We start from the raw sequence: 15,587 nt of genomic DNA on the forward strand, positions 1-15,587 counted from the left end.
AGCACGACCCTCTGGAGTATCAGCCACTCTTCTAAGTCAGACACCAGTTTGGTGTCATCAGCAAATTTGCTGAGGGTGCACTCTGTCCCATCATCTAGATCATTAATGAAGATGTTAAACAGGACTGGACCCAGTAAGTTATAATTAACTGTGGTCTCAAAGGTCCTTGCAAATATTTCTGAATTAATTAAACCTGCGTCTTTCACTTCCAGAGTGAAAAAAAGCCAGTCTGGGAGCCTTTTTGTAGTAGGTCAGACCGAAGCACAGGGATTTCCAGTTTATGGTGGCAGAGGTAGGAAGGGAGCTTGGGGAACCTCCTTCCAAGTTCTGGCTGGTGAACGCCTGATTCTCTCTACATCCACCCACGATGGTTTCATGCGCTTTGCTGCTGCCAGTGTGTGCTATGAGAGCCCGTGTGATCAGCATGGGATAGACTAACAACTCACTAAAGATTACATCCGTGTGAAAGACTGATCCTGGTTCAGGCCAGTAGTTTTTAACATCTTCCTAACAGTGCTAGATATTTCTGGATGCCCTGAAAGCCAGGTGGGAATAGGGTCGGGTCCCCTCCATGCACCTATGATGATGCTGCTCTTTGAAAAAGGACTGTGCGTTCACGTGTTGGACTGAGGGCCACAGAAATGTTCAGAGGGCTGGAACACGTCTTCTATGGAGAAAGGCTGAGAGAGTTGGGGTTGTTCAGCCTGGAGAAGAGAAGGCTCCAGGAGACTTTATTGCAGCCTTTCAGTACTTAAAGGGGACATATAAGAAAGACAGAGAGAGACTTTTTACCAGGGCCTGCAGTGACAGGACAAGGGGCAACGGTTTTAAATTGCAAGAGGGTAGGTTGAGGTTGAACGTAATGAAGAAGTGGTTTTTGATGAGACTGGTGAGACACTGGACCAGGTTGCCCAGAGAAGTTGTGGATGCTCCATCCCTGGAAGTGTTCAAGGCCAGGTTGGATGGGGCTTTGAGCAACCTGGTCTAGTGGAAGGTGTCCCTGCCCATGGCAGGGGGCTTGGACTAGATGATCTTTGAAGGTCCCTTCCAACCCAAACCATGCCATGAGCAAATATCGAGGTGCAGGAAAGTAGCAATTTGTTGAAGGTTGGGCAGGTGGAGAAAGCAAACCCCCAAGCCCTTACCACAGGCTTGCCTCCTCCTCATGCACCATTCAATACAGCGGCTGTCACTCATGTGGAGGCCGCCTGTTTATTTAAAAGCTAAAAAAAAAAAGAAAAAAAAAGAAAATTAAGTGGATTTTCAGAAGGGGTGAATGGTTGCTGTGATTCATCTTTTCTGTTGAAGAGTGGAAAAGCAGAGGGTGGGGTGGGGGAATAATGTTCAGTGACACATCAAAGGCTTCGTTTCAGCTTCAGAGACACATGCAAGGAATTAGTCACTGCATATTAGTGCAACAAAACCCTTTTCCCTCCCTAAACTCAACAGTTCCTCTCCCTGCGATGACCAGCTCACTGCAGCCCTTAGCCATCCCAGTGCAGTTTGGAGCCGAAGCAGCTCGTTGCACGGTGTTAACGAAGAGAAGACATCAATGCACGCAAGACATTTGGCCCACCGGGTGATTTCTCGTAGGGGACCAGGCTTTGCTTTTCGGTGCGGAGCTCCCAGCAGCAGGGCTCATCCTGATCATTATTTTTACATCCTTTGCATCTCATCCAACGGGAGAGGTTTGGGGTTATGGGGAAGGGGAACTCGGTGCCGGCGCAATTGTTCTGCCATCGGATGAGCCCGTGGGCAGCTCTCCTCTGCTGCGGATCACAGCTCCAGTCAGAGGCTGCAAAACCACAAATGGGATTTAAAAGGACCAGGGAGGGGGAGAGGGAATGGCAGGTTTGTTTTCCAGGGTGGCTGAGCCATGCGGATGGCTTGCTGCCACCGAAAAGAGAAAAAAAAAAAGACCTTTTTCCCCTTTCTTTATGCTCATGCTTGTTCTTGTCCTACTGTGACCTGCTTCAAAGAGCTAACCGGTGCAAATGCTAACCTTGCTCCTAGTTTTGCCCTCTTCCCTGCCAAAAAAAAGAAGAAAACTGATCAATTTTTTTATATATTTTTTCACTGCAGTTGGGGCCAGCACAAGGCAGTCGGGTGGTCTCGGTTGAGCCGCTACATTTTAGCATCCTACTGATAGCAGCAGCGGTTTCTGGGGTCCCAGAAAGCCGGGTAGAATTCAGGTCATGTCTCCTTCTTGCACATAGAAAAAGATTGCCTCATTTTCCAGGAATTAGGAATATGTCAGAGGTGGGGGTAAATCCTGCCTTTGATTGTGGACGGCTGTATCCGGATAGGATCTGGGCAGTTTCTGCAGCACTAAATACTAATTCTCTGCTTTCTGGAAGCACGGGGAGGTGGTCCTGCAGCCAAACCCCCCTATAGCAGCATCACACGCAAGGACAATTTTTAAGCCACTTATTACTTTATAAAGAGATTATTTCCTTCCCCGCCCCCCAGCATCAATCGTCTTGACAAGATCCACTTATTTTAAAACATACGTCCTGCAGTCTAAAACCCAGCCTTTCCTATAGGAAGCTCTCGAGCAGTGTACGGGAGACCACAGTGCATATACACTATATATAAAAATATATATATATATAAAAAAATATATATCTATGTAATATTGCTGAAAACACCAGTAGCGGTTATTCAGGTTTCTAACCCTGATTTTTTAAAAGGAAGGTTTAAAACAAAGATGCAATGCTGAGCATCCCAACCCGCCGGGGCAGCGGTGCCGAAGCCGGTTTCTTTCTCCTCGGCAGAGCCGGCGCCGTGACGTCAGGGTGTTTTTCTGCAGAGCTCGCAGGATGTTGCAGCCGGCCAAGAGCTGTGTTTATGTTGATAACATTACAAGTATTTCCTCTCTGTTTCCGAAACCAGCAGGGAGGGAGCCGAGGGGGAAGGGAGACTCGGGTTTCTCCAGCTTTGGGGTAGGACTCTCGAGGCCTTTTATGTTAAGAAGCGGGTAACGGCGTACCGCTGGCACTTATTTATACTGCATTTGGGAATAGGGAGTGTTTAATAGCAGGGGCTGGGAGCCGGGAGCTGGGCTGGCACAGCCCTCCCCTTGTGCAGGGCTCTTTTGCTCGCTCTCTGCTCTGGATCCGGTTTTAAGGTGATAAAGCGGCGCTGGCAGCTGATTGCCGGTCACAGGAGCAGCTCCCGGGATTTTTGTGTAATGATCTGCACAGCAAGCCGTGATGCTCTTGGGGGGCTGCCCGGCGTCCTGTTTCTTTTGACATTCACAGTAATAAACCCATAAAAACTCAGGATCTGCACAGACTGCCTGCATCCAGCTTTCTTCATGAAAACGGGGCAAGGCTTGGGGAAACTCAGTATTCTCTCCCCTTGCCAACCCTTTCCTCCTAATGCAATCCACTCAAGGATCAATGAACTTATTAAATGTAATATCAAGGGGGTTTTAAAGGCAGGCAGCTGCCTGCCCACTGATGTAATTCCAGGGCATCGGAGCTGTGCTGCTGGCTCAGCAAAGGAGAGACCTGCATTGATGTTTGGACTCGATGCTTTTAAGGGTCTTTTCCAACCTAAATGATTCTATGATCATCCTACCATCCCAAAGGGGTTTTGCAACTGGTACCTGTGGCTGGTCCACGAATCACCTGTAGCTCTCGTCCATATAGCAATCGTGGTTGTGGAGATAGAACCAAGCTCTTTTATTGTATGTGGGTTACTTCCCCGTAATGGAGGGCAGAAAGAAGAGGGGATTTACAGCTTTTACTTCTTTCCTCCCACCCTCCATGTCCTGCTTTTGATACCAAGGGAAAATATGTTGAGGATGGGAGAAAAGAGCTTCAGGGGCCAACAGGACATTTGGCTGTTGTCCTTAGGGAGTGTGGGCGGGTCAGTATGGGCTAACCCGTGGATCTTTCCTTCCTTAACTTTCTCAGAAGGACTCCCAGGACCACAGACAGGAGAGGAACCAGGTCCTCTGGGGTCCAGCCCCAGCTCTGCCACCCCTTTGCTGAGTGACCATGAACAAATTGTCATTCCCCCTGGTATTTGAGGTCTGCTGCAAGAGCTGGAGCAGCCAGCTCAAAAGATCCCTGAAGCCATTAAGAAAGGCTTGGAAGAGATTCATATCCATATGGTTTTCCAATGATCGGTTAATTATGGGCCAGGTGTTGAGGAGCAAGATCTCAGCATGAGGAGCCAGTAGGATGCCAGTGCAGAGGGAGCATCCCCATTTAGCGACTGGTTTGTCTGCTCTTGGGTCAAACTGCTATTGCGGAGCTAACACTGGCATAGCTGTGGGAATCCCAAATGAACAGGACCCCAAATGAACTGGAATCCCAAATGAACAGGATCCTAAATGAATGGGAACTCTCATTTTGAGAAATGGAGTGGGGGGAAGAGTAAAGGAGCCACATCCACCTGCAAGAATGGCATTTCTATACAAATATTCATCAAAACACAGTGAACAGTCACATTTTCCCCAGTAGTGTTTGCAGAAGAGCCAGGTCTTTTCCTTTACCTTGTTACTGTTTTCTTGTTGTGGTAGCGATGGTTTCCCAGCAAGGGAAGCAGCTGTGATGGTGAGACCTTAGCACCTTCCTCAGTCCCTGTGAGGTTTCAGGAGCATCTCAGTGCTGCTGCTAAGTTTATTTGGAGATTCAGTGTGGGCTTATGTTCCTTCTGCCTTTGCGTGTGGGTCCGATCACGAAGAGCACCCTATTTCTGTGGGGTTTCACAGTGGGATGCTAGAAGGATCTGTCTCCTGCAGCGAGTTGCTTTCATTCTTGCTGGTGGTGCAGCTTCCTGTGCTTCCCGGTTACAACTAAGCACGGGCAGGACACGAGCTCCCTTTCCTCACTGGAGGGGTGGAAAACCTCTTTGGCTTAGGACCAACTCAGCTCCAGAGTGCAATTGCTCGTTGAGTGACCTCAACGAGCACCAAGAGTGGAGCATGCCATCGAAAACCTACCGGTTATGGGTTTTCTAGACATCCCAGCCTGGAGCAGAGCTTCAGGGAGGGATTGCAGGACCAGTCCTGTTCTTACAGTGGCAGGAGGACTGAATCAGTTCAAATTTGTCCAGACAGATATTTTAACCAGTGATGAAACCCTCTGGAAAGTTGGCTGCTTGCACCAGTGGGACCCCTTGGAGAAAGCCCTGCCCCAGGACTGGCCGTGGAGGGAGCCGAAGGAAAACTCTTATCTCTGGAGCTTGGTTTCCTTCTGGTTCAGGGTTTGTCTGACCTTTTGGTCACTAAGTAAGTTCGACTTTTGCCAGGTTTTCTTTCGGGGGGGGGGGAGGAAAAACATGTAAGTGGGTGGTGCTGGTGTGAGGATACTCCTGGGTGGGGAGGATCTTGTGTTTCTGATATCGTTTCCAGCGTGTTGATGACTTCAGTGTTGTGCTTTTGCCCGGAGTTTGGGATGGGTCTAGATTGAAGCAGATTTAAATAAATAGAACAAGAACAAACAACACAAGATTTATTTAAGAGGGGGAGGCTTAGACTGCATATCAGGAATAAATCCCTTTCTTGGCAGCCTGTTGAGTTGACTTGGCAGCAAGATCTCGCATCCTTCTCCCAGGAGATACTGAAGATGCAACTGGACATGTGACAAAAACCTGAAGAACAGGAGAGAGTTGTACGGCAGCTGCCAGTCGATGGCATGTAGCAGAGGTGTCTCCGAGCCCTCTCTGGGCTCGTAGCAGATGTGAGATGCTGGCCCGTCCTTGTGAGGCCCCAGGGCTGTGTGCTGGTCTGGGGCTTGGCAGCTTTGGGCTTTCTTCTGGCCAGGATGATGATGTCTCACATCTCGCTGTCGTTTGCCTGAGCCTCTGGATCCATATCTGTTTGGGAGGAGGTGACGATACCCATTTCTCAGGAGCTTTTCGAGGTCTGCAGAGGAAAGATATCACCATAAAAACCTTGTATTTAAAAGGACTAGGGGAGAAAGCCTGGGGGAAACAACTTTACTGATGTCATCGTCCTGTAATTTTGCAGGATATTTCCTGGGAAGAAACGTACAGTACAACGAATGTGCAGCCTGTACTTGCAGATGACCTTGGATTAATATTTACGGGTATTTGTTTCATCCGCACGTGCAGGGAATCTGATGGGGTTTGAATGGAGCTGAGCCTGGCCTTGTCTGTGTGTTCTGCCTGCACCCAGTAACAGGCAGGGGCTTCAGTGAGCTGGCAGGGATCTGCTGGGCACTGCCTGCAGGAACAGCTGACCTCTCCTATCTTCCTTCCCTGCCTCCAGTTCCTGGGCATTTTGGATCAAGGCTCCTTGCCATGGACTTCATATGTATTGTATTTCAGTTTGCTCAAAGTACGGTCATTTGCAGACCATTACATGAACACATTATTAATTTCCTTTAAGACCAGGTACTTATCTTTGGTGCTCGGGTTCATATCTCGTTTCTCTCGTGGTCTCCCACAGTTTGCTCATTCCCTGCTTCGTCTCTGGTCGCCTTCGCTGGTCCACCAGACTGGCATCTCTCCATGCACCCTCCCATTGGGAATGCATGAACATGTTAATAAATCCTTCCTATCCACATGCCTGCAGGGACTCCAGCCACACGTTCACTCCTCCTTTCCAGCTCTACACTCACAAGATGCACAGTGGCATACCCAGTTTGAATTATTTTGGGATGATGTTGCATGAGGGTTTAAATAACTGTTCTTTGTTCTCTTCCCCAGGTCAACATGGATTTGTGGTTCTTTCTCCTTTTGCTCGGAAGTGGCCTGATAAGCGTAGGTGCTAACAACGTTACGACAGGTAAACTATGCTTGTTGTCTCCTCTCTTTTGGCCCTAAGTCATCTTTAGGATCAAAGGAGTAAGTGCTCACGTGCTCAGTGACTTACCCCTTCTGCCCTCCACTTAACTGTAATGTGAAGTGTCACAAAGAGGTTGATGGGCTGCAGGTGCTCATAAATGGGACCAGCAGGTTTTGCCTCTAGCAAATATTGATCCTCTCTCACAGTGGCTCTAATCTTTGTACCTCCTCGATATCATAATATGCATTCAAGTTACCAGTTTTTATAGGGTGTGCATCATCATGCTGTGCAAAGCATTCCCTGTCCTGGACTTAGGATTTTTTGGCTGTTTTGTCCTTGTAATTACAGTCACATGAAACTCCAGCATCTAAACCTTCCAGTGTTGCAGAAACGTATCTCATGGAGGTTCCCTTGTGCTTTCTTCTCTCGCAGAGCCACCCATGACAGTGCCCACCTCCCCCAGGAGCCCCACCAAAGCTCCTACAGCAGGTCCTGAAGATGGGGCTACGACAAGTGCAAACAGCCTCAACATTAGCACTCCAGTGACTGTTTCTACCATGGCGTCAAAGCCACCTACAACCACAGCCACCAGGATGTCCCCCAACACTACCACTGTCAGCTTCAACTCCTCCACCCTGCGGACAACCGTGCCCATGCCCCCAGCCACCTCCCTGCTACCCAGCATGACGCCATCTACTCCACGCACCGCTCTCCCCAGCACAGAAGCGGAGACGACGGAGAGGAATTTCAGTGCGACGGTGACGACACAGGAGACCTCTTCTGCTTCCCACAATGGTAGGCATCTCCTTCACCTCTTCTTCTCCAGGCCACCCTGCCTCCGGGTTTTTTTCTTCACTCTTCTTTTGTTTTGCTGAACAAAAGGGAATGAGAAGACACTGGGGCAAATTCCATGGTGATACGAAACAATGTAACTCCCTGAACTGACAAGATCAGAAAAGATTTATCCTACCAAAGGTTTGGGCTTTTTGCCAAGATGCTGGGGCACCAGAAACCCTAGGATCTCGTTCCACTTTTGTCACAGATGAATTTCATCACTTTTTGTGGTTTCCGGAGTGTGAAACAGGGCTAGTACTGCACAGCTTCCAGGTGCTGGCTGAAAAGTTGATCCGTAACGGGTCTTTGTAGGCAGTAGCAATAAATCACTCTGGGTTGCTGCTCAGCTGCAGACCTTGGGTTATCCAGAGTGTTGCTACTTTTATTTGTATTTTGGTAGCCACATGGGCTCAAGCCATGCTTTTTGGCACTACAAGCACACACACAGCAAGGCAGTCCCTGTCCCAAAGGATGTAAGGTCTAGACTAGAGGTGGCCAACCAGGGTTGAGATCCAGCTCCTGGGGAAGGCTGGTAAATTGGTTCATTATCCAAGATTAGCCAAGCTGGGGATGCAGGATGATGTGGTAGGATGGTGCTGGCCCATCTGGTAGGGTAATCTGTATGCTCCACCTGAGGGCTGCTAAACTGCTTGCAGACACAAGCCGCACATAATTTGATAAACCATCTGAAGGTGCTCTCTCTCCACCATGATGCGCACCAGGAGAAATGCTGTGAGACCTTACTGAGCAGAGTATTCCACGTGCTGGATATCTCAGTCTTGCATTTGCTGGCACATCCAATGATGGGGTGGATGCCCTGTTCCTGCAAGTGTTCAAGGACAGGTTGGATGGGGCTTTGAGCAACCTGATCTCATGAAGGATGTCCCTGACCATGGCTGAGGGTTGGACTAGATGATCTTTGAAGGTCCCTTGCAACCCAAACTGTTCTGTGATTCTATGCTTACATTATCATTTTTTTCCCCGTTACTTGGGCTACTTTAATCTTTAAAAGGTCTAGATGAGCAGGAGTTGTCTCTATTGCCATCCTGCTGTCATTCCCCTCTTGGCACATCATAAAAGTGGCCCCTACGAATGTAGTTTGGCTGCTTAATGTAGCTTAAGAGCAAAAATCAGGCAAAAAGAGGCTGAGGGGACCAGAAATCTTAGCTGATCTGTGACTCTTCAGCCGTGGTTTGTCCATTGCTGCATTGTTTGAGACCCAGCTTTGATACTATTTGCAACAGTTATATAGCAGTGCCCACTAGAGCTTATGGTGAAAGCCTTGACAGTGAAGGATTTAGTGGAAAAACAGGATGGGTAACTTGGTGGTGGGGTAGAAAAGACTGAAAGAAGATAATACTGGAGTTAATGCAGGGAGATATCAAGTATACATTCCTTAATAAATTTCTCAAGGGATATTGGGTATGGGATATCTAAACCCCTCTTCACATCAGTGTCACAGTCAGTGTGTGCCCTCTTCCTCTGGGCGTCTTTGGAAACCACAGCCCATGAAGCTGCAGTGAAGTTGTCTTTGCTACCAACATAGGAAGGGATGTGGCTGAAGGAAGTTTGCAACCCAACTGTCTTAGCATCCTGCCATTCCTGAGCTCATCCAGCTTCCTTTCAAACACAACTCCTCAAGGCTTTTTTGCAGAGTGAAGGAGTCCAGAGTAACCTTAGATACATGCATAGTGCAAGTTCAGAATAAATGTAGCCTTTGAATGGGAGTGATGGAGGCAAAAGCCTTAAGTACTGCTAAAACCTGGATTTTGTAATATGATGTCTGCTAGCAGGGGACTGAATTTATAATTTTTGTCTTTGCTACTTTTTCTATGACTTGGGTTACTGGTTTTGGTGAACTCCCTTGGTGCTTGGTATGACACATTGGCCATTGCACCATCAAGGCCAGATGTGGCTTCTCACTTGATGTCAGTCCCGAGAACAACTGACCAAACCCGATTCTCTCCTTATTTCAAGTAATTTGTCAAGGAGCAAAATTAGTTTTAGGGCTGCCCTTGCCATTAGTCTCAATGGGATATTTGGATATCAGTCATGAAAGAATTAAGTGGTGCTCAAGAGAGGGACAAAGGCAGAAGGTACCGCATGAATTACGTGTTGTACAGGCAGTTCCTGCTTCTCCAAACCTACCAAGATTGTCCTCAACCCCATGCTGCAGCTCTTCACACATAAAACAGGGGCGCGGTTGCCTGTGCCGGCGGCATTGCAGCAGGAGAGCTGGGCTGTGCTCTCGTTGGCACAGGTTTGTTGTGGCTTCCTCTAGACGAGCCATCCAAAACAGCGGGTAGAGGCTTTCCTTGGATGCTCATCGTCTCCATCCTTGAGCCCAGCTGCTCTTAATTGAACTCTTGGCTCAGCCGCTCTTTTAAAACTATGTACGAGTGTTATCTCTTAATATTTAAGTGCTAATGAATTACACTAGTGTCTTGCTGGTTATAGGGTTAAACAGACTGTGTTATCGATTAAGAGCGGTAGTTGTGTTTTTATCAGTGTTATAGCTTGGCTTCAGCTCCCTTCTCTGCTGATAAAAAGTTGCTTTTGGTTCCTTTTTCCTTGCTACTAAGTGAAGGCTGAAATTCAGTTTAACATCCTGGCTTTGTAGCTGGTGTTTTAAATGAAGGATTTACAAGAAGATGATGAGAGTTACTAAATTTGTTACTGTCTTGGTCTTTGATCCTTCCTGACTTATTAAAATATATATTTCTTTGTTGCTAAGAGACTTTTGTTTTCTTTTTCTGCAGGTAACTCTGACAGAAGAGGTAAGAATTTTATATTTCATTGCTCTTTAGTCAAGCCCTCAGTAAAAACATTTCAAGAAGTATTCTGCTATTAGAAAGCACTCCTTATGACACACTTTCAAAATTGCTTTTACAAAGCCTGTCAAGCTCTTTAGAAGAGCTAGTGACAGCGTGCTATCTTAATTTGTGTTGACCTCTTCTTTTTAGAGATAAACAATCCCATACCAATTTGTACGTGTCCTATTAGATACAAAGAGTTCCTGCTGCACACTCTGAAAATACCAGCATTACCATCCTTAGAGTTGGAAGACGAAAGTCTTAAGAAGCCATTCAGGAAATTTCCTTCTTTTTTTGCTTATGAATTGTCTTTATTGACTGTGACTTACCCTATTTGATCTGGACCCATTCTGCAAAGGATGTGAATAATTATTATTCTCCTTAATTCTGTTGGCAAGCAGTAGCACAAAGCCATTTCATGTAATATAATAGCACTTAGGCGCATGTTTCCATCTCTTAGTTCTAAGAACTGGCATCACTACCAGAATATTTGCAATTACTCATTGCTTTGGCAGTATAGGAGCAGGTAGAGCGAAGGTGCAGCTGGGTTCCTTCCTACCTATAGAAACAAGTTTCCTCTGTGTGTTTTCATCATTGTTCTGATGGGTGTTTCAGCTTTGTAAACTCCACAGCAACCCACTTTATGCTGCTTGGTGTGCCAAGCTCACACTGTCCTGCTGATGGTATAGAGGAAAAGACAGGTGCTCTGTGACTGTTACTGTCAATACATATTTGCACAGAGGAAATAAAAGGGATGCAGGTCGGAGTGAATTCATTTAAAATAATGGTTAAGCTGCTGTAGAAATGTTCAGTGTAATTCCCTTGGATCTGGCATGGCTTAGGTCTGATTTTGCGATCTCTCTGCCGTTGTTCATCCCTGCTCCTGAGAGCAAAGAAATGAAAAATGGGGGAAAATCTCACTTCCTAACAATATCAATATGAATATTGCTAATATTAACATTAATACTAGTAGAATAATTAGTATTGTCCACGTCCTGTGACTTGGAGGATTATTATAGGGGGATTGGTCACAATTCCTGGCTCCCTGACACCACGAAGCAGCACTGGGAGCAAAACTGTGACAGCAATAAGTGGAGGGGCCGCTGTTGCCATTAAGTACAGCTGTTGGTAAAACTCGGCTTGGGTTATGTTGGGGATGTGTTGTTTTCCCAGTGACTCTAAAGGCACTAATTCTGTCTCTGCAGGTCATTCTTCTCCTGCTTTAAGATGATGGAGTTGCAGTCAGTGCCTCTATTCTGATTTATTCCAGGAAACAATCTTCTCTGATATTTTAATAATTTCTGGATGTGTAAAGGACACAGAAAAGAATTGTTTTGATTTGTTCTTGCATCTAGATGTGGGATAAGTTAGACACAGGGTTAGCTAATGTGTTTCTTTCTGAAGTACATCTTTCCCAAATTATACCCCCTACCCACTATAAAATATATCACATCATATGTAGAATATATCACATAATGGAGAAAATTGATGCAGGTTACAGCAAGAGCCACCCTCCCATCAGCTTATGTGGCTTTTCCATTTAAAAGGTGAGTCTCTGCTAGATTAAGTGGGTTTTGCCACTAAACCCTCTTAAGGTTAGACAGAACTGTGAAACTCTAGCAGATTAAATCCAGGTACACTGATTTCTGCAGGACTAACCAGGACAAGATAAGCTCTGCTCAGAGCTGAAGGCCTTTGAGCTTGTGCTGGAGTTTTTCATTAAATCTCAGGAGAATGTTGAGTGATGGTTTACAGTGAGGTGAGCCATGGGAACACATCTGGTGTCATTTCAGATGTGTATCCCCTGGGAACTGCTGGAAGATTTTTAATCTCTAACGTTGGAAAGAGGAGAAATAGGTAGCTTTCTTATCAGGAAAGTTACAGTAATAAGCTTCACAACAATATTCCAAAATTAAAAGCTTTCCTAACAAAGTCTTGATTGAGGGTTGTTTTGAAGATGAGAAGCAAGAAGTGAATTTATCCGAATTAGTGAAAATCTTCTGCCTTATGGCTTGAACTCATACTGTCGCGTGAAACCATTCCCAGTGGTGTATCTCAGACAGGAGGTACACTTTGACACCTATTATTTATGACTCTTGCAGGAAGCAAGTAGTCCTTTTATTTCCAGCCCCCTCCCAAAACAGCATCAGAAGAGATCTCTGCAAGCTTTGGGGCTGTTGAGTGCTGGAGCTGCATGTGCTGCAGCATTGGTGCTGAGCAGCACGGAAGGATGTTTGCAGGTGGCTCTGCTTCCCTTGGTCTTCTGATTTCTGGTTAGAAAGGTTTTTTCCTGAAGTCAGACTGATGGGAATTAGTGGTTTGCCTTTCCCAGCAGCACCCAACTCCTGCAGATTCTGCAAGTCCTTCCCATCCCCTTTTAGCAACTGTGGCCTTTTAAGGCATCTGTAAGCTCTTTTTGTGCTACAAGAGATGGTTTAATCCTTCACAAACCTTGAAGGGAGAGGCTGACCCAGGTGTCCTTGTCAGGCTCACTGAAAAGTCTTGCCTGCTTTCCCTAGGGTAAAGAGAGTAAAGCTGCACAAATATTTATGACTTTACCTGTTCAAGGGGTGATGCCATGCTCCAGGCTCAAGATCTGCGTCTAAGACAGCCATGAGGATGTATCAGCAAGACAGATCCCAGTGGGGCAGTGGAGATGAGAAGTGCCCTGCTTTCTCCTGCTCAGTGCCTGGAGTTGGCATAACAGATAAAGCAGTCATTTCAGTAAGCAGGAAACCACGGTCCTTGGCTGGAGAGACACTAATGCCTCCTGATGTGCCACCCCCGAAGGGATCATCTGATGGTTGCACCGTAGAATCCTGGCACGGTTTGGGTTGGAAGGGTCCTTCACAGATCATCTAGTCCAACCCCCCTGCAATGGGCAGGGACATCCTTCACTAGGCCAGGTTGCTCAGAGCCCAGTCCAGCCTGGCCTTGAATGTTTCCAGGGATGGGGCATCGACCACCTCTCTGGGCAACCTGTGCCAGTGCCTCACCACCCTCATGGTAAAACGTTTATTCCTTATGCTCAGCTTCAACCGACCCTCTTTCAATTTAAAACCATTGCCCCTTCTCCTGTCCCTACAGGCCCTAGTGAAAAGTCTCTCTCCGTCTTTCTTATAAGCCACCTTTAAGTATTGAAAGGCTGCAGTAAGGTGTCCCCAGAGCCTTCTCTTCTCCAGGCAGAAAAATCCAACCTCTCTAAGCCTTTGTTCATAGGAGAGGTGCTCCAGCCCTTGATCATCTTCATGGCCTTCTCTGGACCTGCTCCAACACATCCATGTCTCTCCTGTGCTGAGGACCCCAGAGCTGGAGGCAGTACTGCAGGTGGGGTCTCACCAGAGTGGAGCAGATGGGCAGAATCCCCTCCCTCGACCTGCTGGACACCCTGCTTTGGTTGCAGCCCAGGATATGGTTGGCTTTCTGGGCTGCGAGCACACGCTGCTGACTCACATCCAATTCTTCATCCCCCAGTACCCCCAAGTCCTTCTCAGCAGGGCTGCTCTCAATCCCTTCATCCCCCCAGTCCGTACTGATACTGGGGATTGCCCTGACCCATGTGCAGGACCTTGCACTTGGCCTTGTTGAACTGCATGAGGTTCGCATAGGCACAGAAAGGGCCATGCCTACCTTCCAGAAATGCATCCAGGCATGGTTTGAAGAAAGCAGGCAATGAACCCTCTCCCATTTCCCTATGGGTGGGTTGCAATAATGCATCCATATCCCACCAGGATGGACAGAAAGCAGCAGAGAGACCTGGAGCTCAGGAGGTTCCTCTGGCTTTGAAGCAGTGCTCTGCTCATTGCATACCTCTCCCAACACTGCTCACTGCCGTGGTAGCACCTTGTAGGAGATGGGGCTGGAGGACCACTGTGCCGAGCAGCATACAACAGCACTCTGGCCTTGTCCCGATCAAAGCAAGTGCATGAATGCAACGCTGTCCCAAGGGAGTAATTTAAGGTATTTTGTGAATACGCTCACTGGTTTATCCTGAGCTGCGGTGTCTGGGGTGGCTTCTTCTTCCACCTCCCAAATACAACTGGGAAGAAAATATTGCAGGAAAACAAACAAAGGTTGCATCACGGATCTCTTCCTGCAGGCTCTTTGCGATGTTTGCAGGGAACATAGCTGGCCTGTGATTTAAAACCTACTTGGGATCTCAGAGATAGGATTTAAACTCTTGCTTCTGCTCTGCTCCTCCTCTGTGACCATTTTGCAGGATATGCTTTTCCAGATCAGCATCTCGTGTTCTGGGGGTTTTATTTAAGAAATACTGATCCTACATCTTTGCTTCTGTTTCTTTTACCCTCATGGTTTTTTGCTCGTGATCCTATAGTTTCTTGCCTGCTCAATTTGACTCACTTTTTGTGGGCAGGCATTGACAGTGATGAGCAAGGAGGGCTGCTTAGCCCTGTCCCTCTCTGCTGGGTGGTTGCACCTGGGTCTGCATGATGTATACGGGACAGCCTATAGACCACTATATAGCACCTCTACCTACAGTTGGAGACATGATCTCGAGCATCAGAAGATGGTTTGCTGGCTCCTCAGAGGTGTTAGGACAAGATTGAAGCATCACCATGCCTTCCAGGCTCTGGACCACCGTGGGTGCTCCAGCACTGTAGGTCTGTGGAAGCAACGGGTTGAGTCCTTGTCCCTTCTCCAAGTGAATTGCAAGCCTGAAGACCCCGGGGCCGAGGCTCGAGCGGGAATGGAGCTGCGGGGGGGTTGGCACCGCTCTCCAGGGCTGGCTGGGGAAGGAGGGACCGGCTGGGGACCCTCCAGCTTGTTTCCTGCCTGGGGTTTGCTGGGTGGGCCGGGCAGCACGCCGGTGGTTAGCAGCCGCGGTGGAAAAGCTCTAACTCATCCAGCCAGATGTGTCGAAAGAACAGCTGCAAAAAAAAAAAAAAAAAAACCCCAACCTCCCAGGCTCCCTGCATCCTGCTGCCAGAGGCACCCCTGCTGAAACCCCTGCCCATAAATCATGTCTCCTGCCAACTGGCGCTGCCACAGCAGCCCCTGCCCAGCTCAGCACCGGTTAGGCTGAGCTTAACTGCAGCCAAGGCAGGAGAAATGGTCCAACGACGCGTAGTGGGGCATAGCGCTGCGGGCTTTGTCACCTTCCCCTCCTCCAGCCAGGATGGTGATGATGGTTATGGTCGGAGGTCTTAATGAGAAGC

General features: G+C 47.6%; 1 protein-coding gene across 8 annotated transcripts in view; it reads left to right on the forward strand.

The window, feature by feature from the left end:
* The window catches only part of PTPRA (protein tyrosine phosphatase receptor type A), a 129,569-nt gene that overhangs the window by 93,077 nt on the left and 20,905 nt on the right, over positions 1-15,587 (forward strand). For 7 of the 8 annotated variants that reach the window (XM_049791431.1, XM_049791412.1, XM_049791442.1 and 4 more), the window contains 3 exons: positions 6,685-6,763; positions 7,196-7,558; positions 10,357-10,374. In XM_049791431.1, the coding sequence (XP_049647388.1) occupies positions 6,691-6,763; positions 7,196-7,558; positions 10,357-10,374 (454 nt within the window). In that variant the 5' untranslated portion in view covers positions 6,685-6,690. Of the gene's footprint in view, positions 1-5,404; positions 6,370-6,684; positions 6,764-7,195; positions 7,559-10,356; positions 10,375-15,587 lie in introns of those variants that run through there. The other variant, XM_049791460.1, reaches the window with a different exon arrangement.

The sequence above is a fragment of the Accipiter gentilis genome, chromosome 3 (genome assembly GCF_929443795.1).
Source record: "Accipiter gentilis chromosome 3, bAccGen1.1, whole genome shotgun sequence".
NCBI lineage: Eukaryota > Metazoa > Chordata > Aves > Accipitriformes > Accipitridae > Astur > Astur gentilis.